This window comes from Embiotoca jacksoni, unplaced genomic scaffold (assembly GCF_022577435.1).
Source record: "Embiotoca jacksoni isolate LCO1_2020_lvr unplaced genomic scaffold, fEmbJac1.0.p SCAF_34, whole genome shotgun sequence".
NCBI lineage: Eukaryota > Metazoa > Chordata > Actinopteri > Embiotocidae > Embiotoca > Embiotoca jacksoni.
Genome location: NW_027185386.1, coordinates 627501 through 635000, shown reverse-complemented (window position 1 = coordinate 635000; position 7500 = coordinate 627501). Strand labels below are relative to the sequence as shown.

General features: G+C 45.1%; 1 protein-coding gene across 1 annotated transcript in view; it reads right to left on the bottom strand.

Moving 5' to 3' along the window:
• ngfra (nerve growth factor receptor a (TNFR superfamily, member 16)) overlaps positions 1-7500 on the bottom strand; it is a 33113-nt gene that overhangs the window by 20762 nt on the left and 4851 nt on the right. Inside the window, exon 3 of the mRNA XM_069165330.1 lies at positions 502-864. Within this exon, the coding sequence (XP_069021431.1) occupies positions 502-864 (363 nt within the window). The remainder of the gene's footprint in view (positions 1-501; positions 865-7500) is intronic.

Below are 7500 nucleotides of genomic sequence, written 5' to 3'. Positions count from 1 at the left end.
CGTCGTCTTTGACCTTCTTAATCCCAAAACTTTCAACTTCCTGTTGTTTGAAAATCCGACCAGAGATGACCTCTGACCACGCCTGTTCCCACAGACACCTGGTGGTTTGTTCAGATGGGATGGAGATGTATGATGTTTTCAACTCCGCTTTGAAGGGCTTGCAGCCACTGAGCAGTTTGTGAGTCAGGGCTCGTCCAGAAAGGTTGCTTTCTCCGAATATTCAAACAAACTGGCAGGTTTTTTCTGTTTGCTTCTGGTCATTTAGCTCTGATGTGGACCGAACAACCAACAGCTTGAAAAGAGAGGGCCCAGTTAACTTTCTCTGGTCCTAAATCAGTTCATGACTTAATAAACTTGGCTGGGTTTCACAAAAACTTAAAGGAAGCCAAAATGCATCTTAAAATGACACCTAACAGCCCACTGGATGGTTTACCTGTCAATAATATGATGTCAGTGTCAACAACAGATCTCGTCTTATCTGTAAGTGTGTTGATGACTCACTGTGGCAGACGGAGTCGCTGGCCGGCGTGCACACGGCCATCTGTATCTCGGTGTCCTCGTCGCAGATGGTGCAGGGCAGGCAGGGTTCGAGGGAGCTCTCCCGGTCGGAGAAGGTCTCGTCCACGCACTCCTCACACATCGTGTCGTGGTCGTGGTCGCAGTGGGAGTACACGCCCTGTCCCACCGGACACACCGTGCACGGCTCGCAGCGGCCGGCCACCGTGTCGAAGAAGAAGTTGTAGTTACAGACGCATTTGGCGTCGTTGGAGTCGGTGCACGGCGTCTCCATCCGCATCAGGCCGGTACACAGCGTGCACGGCCTGCACCGCTCCAGGTGGCTGTAGTTCTCAGAGAAGGTCTCACCTGCAGATTATAAAGGACGGGGTGTCGGACACGAGACGGGAAAGTGAGGAGGACGAGGAAACGGGAGAAGACGAAGAGAGAGTGGGAAATATGAGGAGATAAACAGGGAGAGAAACAGTGAGTCTAATGACATTAATCGTGTTTACTGCACATCGATCAGAAGGAAAGACACATTGATCCACTGGGCTCTTCGTGATTTGTGCTGCAGGACAAGAAAGGTGCTGTTGAAGGGGGAGCGAGGCGAAGGCCTTCTGCGCTCATTGCGACATCGATCCCGACGTGTTTGTGCTGCGCTGAGTAAACTTCTTTAATCTCCGTCATACGGACGGAGGTGCATCCACATGCTCACACTAAAGACCCGGCGTTAGAAGTCATCGAGGGACAACTTAAATTCAGATGCTTTAGAGAGCGTCAGTCATCCTGCCGAGACCGCAGCATTTCTGACATCAGTGCAAAAACGTGCACCAAAAGTTTATTTATAGTATAAACAGATCTAAACACAGAAATTCAGAATGCTAAAACGTCATTTTTAACACGGTGGAATATTCATATCGGACCAGTAATGACTCCTGCTTCTGATTAGTTCATATTTAGAACAAGTTGTCTTGTTTTATGCTAATTATTAAATGTTACCATGCCAACACACTAAACTAAAATAGTAAACATATTTGCTGATGCGGAAACTTGAAGCCTCCAATGCAAACAACACAGAAGATTGAGTTTACAGTGAAGTATGAGACATCATGTGTCCAGCAGGTAAACTTCTGAAATTAGATCATTTGCATATTCATAGATTCTGGGACTTGTAATGAGGGAGAAGGAGTAGATGTCGTTGTTCGGTGTTCAACAAGATAACTGAAGTTTTTTTCTTTGCATTTTATACTATTTTTGTCTCAACGCATGTCTTCAGGGGATCGTTAATGTTTTTGACATGATGACTTTTTGTAATGTCAGAATATGAAAAACTTATGGGATAAACCAACAAATTTGGAGGCATCTTCTGGGTACCATGAAAATCTGCACCAAATCTCATTTGAATCCATCCAGTAACTGTTGAGCTTCAGTCTGAACCGCAGCGCTAACGAAACTAAAAAGTACTCTGAGTTGTGTTTAATATTTGCTGAAAACCTGCTCAGGGTTTGGACGTGCTGAGACGCATGAATGGAGTTACGTGTCCTCTCTGGTCGGATGTAACAACAAATTACTACCTGAAGTGTCAATGCGTGTGTTTAAAAGATATTTGTTTTAAGGCTCAACTTCATCACATCATATTGATTTTTTTTTTTTAGAGCAGCGTGGAACAGAACGAGGTAGAAGCCGTGGTGACTAATTGCCTGCTGCTTTTCAATTACTTCAAACACTGAAGATCTCTCTCCAGGAACATTTGGTGTCAGGAGGATTCGGGAAGATTTCGGCGCTGAGGGAGCAACGACCTCGAATTAGCTTATTCTTACACCGAGAGTTCCTTGGGGGCACAAAATAATCTATTAATATTGCATGTTCATATAGAATTGTGTTCAGATATAATTGGATGCCTGCTGAATTATGCATACGTGAAGAGAGTGTGTTGTAGTGACCGAATGAGATGCGAGCCGAGTGGAGAGGCTGACGGCCGAGTGAAGGAAAGAAAAACGACTCGGATTCACTCCGAAGCCCATTTTTAGTTCTTGTGGCGTTCAACATGAGAGCGGTCACCTTGGCGAGAGACGGAAAACACTACAAAAGCATGACGTTTTTAATCCCGTTCGTGGGGGGGGGGGGGGGCTGGAAGTTTGAGTTCTGCAACATGAGATTACAGACGAGCATGCCATATCAAAGCAGCTTTCTAAAGTGTTTAATTGACTCCAGAAACGGCCTGTTTCACTTGTGATTTCCCAAATGAAGCATTTAGCAAAGTTGAATTCTCCTAAACGTTTAAACGCGGTTGGTCTTGGGAGTGAAATAAATCACCAGGACTGCGTGGAACTGGAAAAATAAAACCACGTTGACTGTTTGAGGACTTTTATGGTTGCACAGCTCTTATCTGCGTGTATCCACATGTTTCAGTGTGTGTGTGTTCTTCATGAGAAACAAAAAAGAGCTGCTCTGCGGGTGTCGTGTTGAGTAACAGCATTGTTTTGTCAGTGTGAAAAAGCCCCGGCAACGTCCCAGCTCTCGCTTTTTGCGTCGTAAGCGGCTCTGGCAAAGTAAACACTGGCACCGACTGAAGCTCTGAACACCTTGTAAACAAGCAGCGCAGCCGAGAAGGCAGACGACGAGGCCCGTCACATTATACGGGCAGCCTGAGCCCAGCAGATGGAGGTAATGATATCGAGACAGGTAGGCGGGGGGGCTTCATTTGCACAAGTTAATCTGGAGACGGACGTTATCGGAAACAGTCTCTGAAGATGGTCCGATGCTCGACGTCCAGACCCGGTCTGGAAAAAGATCTGATTTAGAGATCCGAGTCCTGCAGAAGTGCTGATGTGGACTGGAAAGGGGAGGAGTCGGAGGAAAGAGGGCAACAACAACAAAAAGTTCTCCGATCCAGGGTTCTTCCTTTCGTATCTGTCGTCACCTCTCGGTCGTATTACTGAAGTAGAGGAGAGCGATGCTGACTGAACGATTTGCGAGCCCTTTTTGTTTTTCCTTTTGCAGTCAGGCATTCGTTTCAATTATCCCACAGCGCCCAGGTTTCCCTCGCTGTCTTGAGCTCGCAGGCTTCGAGCCGCCCTTCTGCAGCCCCGGTGTCTGGAAACATGTCGAAATGGGTTCGACGGGCTCAGAGGACGAGATGTGTGCGGTTTGTGTGTCTAATTTATGTGTCAGCAGCGCTTTCATCCAGGGACCAAAAGAAGAACGTTAAAGGCCATCAAGAACGAGGTGGGGAGCGGCTTCCTCAATAAAACGTGAGCTTCTCTTTTTTTTAATTGTCCCCGTGACGAACGATGATCAGCGTTTAGACGTTTTCATGTCGGGCTGTAAAGGTTCATTGTTGGTTAAAAGGGAAATGTGGCATGATGCACTTAAAGTGTGGCACTTCAGCCCGTGAAGACCCCCGCCCCCCCGCCCCCCACTCCTCTTCCAACACTGATGTGTGTCAGTCCCATTAGTGTCATCAATAATGTAGCTGTGGACGGCCGTGGAGCTTCACGATGATCTTCACAATCAGCGCTTTTTTAGGTGTGTTAGCTTTCAGCGAGGCCGGACGTCTCGTCCCACCCGAACACCACCGACCCTCCGCTGACTGCACCTAAATTATCAACATTCGGAAAGCTGCGTGACGGCTTTATTTGTCTTTTTTAAAACGTTCCTGTGTGTAATTATCGCTCCGCTTCATTGGTCCGCTTCACTTTCCCTCCAGATTTGAAACAGGTGTTTTTTGGATATTACCAAAGTTATTATAAGGAGGCACCTTGTAATTTAACAGTTAATCTTGCATCCTGTTTTAATATTGTTTTTTGCCTTGTTAGTGAGCCTTATGAGGGGGGGGGGGGGGTTCCTCTGCCACGGCCACACAAAACCTGCCAGACTAAAATCTCCACTTCCCCTTTCTTCATCCCTCATGATCCGACGTTGGAAGCGCTTCTCGGCGCTCTGCTTTCAGTCCTCAGCGGACTCGTCTGTGATTCTACTTTCCTTCCTCCTTTAAAAATCCCCAGCGAGCTGCGGTCCACTCGGCCGGCGAGGTTCCCCCTTCTCTTAAACTGGACACAGAGTCATGAAGTTTTGCCTTTTTTTCTCTCCCTCAGATCTTCAGTCGGTTTGCGGGCCGATCTTTTTTCTGAGCGATCCCGCTAAGTGAGGGAGGTCTGCTCATCTCGTCTCCCAGGAAGGCAAAAAAAAAGTGGAGGAGACTGATAAATATTTCAGTGTTGCTGACGCTGGCACTCGATAGGGATGAGGCCACGGAGGGGTGAGGAAGGTGAGGAAGGGGGGGCATCACACTGACAGGAAGTGGTAAATTAAGGGGTGGTCATTGTAAATATATATTTGTCCGTATTTACAATGAAACAGGAAATGGATGTGGTGAATTGAACTATTATTATTCATTTCTGCACTTAAGAGCGTGTATTTATAGAGATGTTTTAGTTTTAGGTCTGATAGGTGTTTTAACGAGTGTGTGTGTGTGTGTGTGTGTGTGTGTGTGTGTGTGTTTGTGTGTGTGTTTGTGTGTGTGTTTGGGCATATTCAGATTTTATCTGCTTAAAAACAAAAACAGTATTGAAATATTCTGAAAATGCTGTCGTACCAGAGCGTGAGCTGGCGGGTGTTTCGAGCCCTAATTGTTGAGTGTTTATCGGCGGCGAGTGCTTGTACACTGCAGACCAAGATAATTGTTCGCTGTTAGAGGCACAATAGGCTTTTCAATATGCTTTAATTAGCTGGATCAAATCAGTAGAAGATGCATTGATGTAACAGTATGCATGATAAATGAGCAGATTGTGCCCTTTGGTGCCGGGCTCTCCAATACCGTTTTATCCGCTAATACAGACGATGAGTCATAGCAACGAGGGGGAGGGGGGGGGCTGAGAAAAGTGAGTACAGGAGAAGAGGGGGGAGACACGACGGGAGCTGGGGGGGATGAGGGAGTGAAGGAAAGACAATTCCAATCAGAGCTGAGGTCCTGAGAACGGAGACACGTCTTCACGGCAGGATTATACCAAGAAGGACTCTGACATTCAACACAAGTTCACGGTGACGTCAAAGCAGAGATGAAGTCCAGACGCTCACGAAGCGGCTTCGTGTTCCTCCACAGACTCGACGCTACATTCAACCAATTTCCTGCTCCAGCCAATCGAACGCATTGTTCAATGACGACGACTATTAATTCTTCTGCTCCCTCGCCATCAGGAGTTTCATCAATGTTGTTGCAAAAAAGCGTGAAAAGTCCATTTTGTTTCTCTTTTATTCCCACAGGGGCCATTTTTGTCAATTTCATGCCTCCACCTTTCCTAACATTGACTTTTTTTTTTTTTTATGACAGTTGGTTTCTATGAAATTGACTCAGTCTTCTTTCTTTTTGTTGCCCCGTGGCACTGTCACGCTCTAGAAGCAGAGAATTGGCTCCGTGCCCTCGGACCCGTCGCCGAAGCTCTTCAGATACTCGGGAGGAAAATAAGAACTTCAAAGGAGGGAAATCAGCCAGAATTCAGACACTTAATAAATTCAGCTAACAGAGAGATTAGCATCTGTTGTGCAAACATCTCCACACGTCCAACAATGGATTTTCTCTCCTGCTGGTCTGCATGTGTTTCTCCAGAATTTAAACGTTTCCGTCACAATGACCTCGATTTCATATTATCGGTTTCTATTTTGCACAAGTGAAGATTAAAGACTTCTACTCGTCAGTTTACAGACTGTGTCTACATGTTGTCGTGGCGAATTAATGCAATCAATCAGCGTTCAGCCTTTCCTGAACTGATGTTTGTGACCTATACTTTGAAGTTTACTTTGACAAAGCGACAGAGCAGCATCTTAAAGGGCAAACAGAGCTGCTGGGAGGCGATACAGAAAGACCTCGGACTCCAGACGGACACATTTGTTTGCTGCATTGGGTCTTCTTCTTCTCTTCTTCATGTTGTTGCGATGCTGGCACTCCTCCCAGCTCCGGCCTGCAGCGCTTAATGCTTCACAGCCTGAGCCGAGATGTGAGCGAACACATTTGGACCCACTTACAGGCATCAAACATATGAATTCCTGCCTCATTTCTCGGGGCACTCGATAAAAGGCTCATACACGTTATACAAATGAGCAAATTGGGCCACAGCATAATAGTTTACTTTGGCTGCGACAGACTTAGTTTGGAGTTTCAGTTCTATCAAAGGCCCAAAAAATGAAAGTGGATGTGTAAATAAAGATGATGTATACGCAGAGTGTTTGCATTCATCAGATGGGTGTGTGGGATGCTGCTGATGACGTGCAGTGTTGCAGCTGTGCATCGGTTTACATGTGTGCATGTTTGATTTTCATTGTTTTAAGGTTTAATTTAATCCTCTTACATTTGACACATTTCACAAAGTGGAGTCAGGTTTTCTTATTTTAGTGTTAAAAGTTACTTTTGAAATGAAAAAAATGCAACAGGTCAACAGTGTTTGGAAAGTTGTGTTGTTGTTGAGGTTTGTTGGATGAAACTTTTCCGAGCTTTGAGCACCAAAAATTTGGCAACCTACTGCTTTTTGAGGCCTAATATCTAATTAATAACGGGATTATTTTCAGATGGACCTCCATAAAACTAATTCAAATGAGTCACTTTAGCAAATGACACCATAATGACCTTTGGAAAACATGAGTGGAATTTGTATTTGATGAGAGAAGTTGAATGGGAGTCTATGGAGCTTGAGGCTTTTTGGAGTCGACCTCTAGTGGCACCCGGCGGTATTGCAGTTTAAGGCACAAAGGTTATGTTTACTTTTATATAGTCTATAATTGTGACGAAAGTATTTACCTGTAAGAATCATGTAAGCATGGAAGTAAACAGTGACAATTTTCGCCATTTGGGAAAAAAAAAACTTTTGGCTTGTTGGGATGTGAAAAATCCTGATGTTTGTTCTGCAGTTATAAATTTTTTTAAAAAAATCACAATTATAGAAGGTTTGTATTTAATCAAGTTGGTAGATGTAAATGTTAATAAGTGGATTGTGGTACAGACTCTCT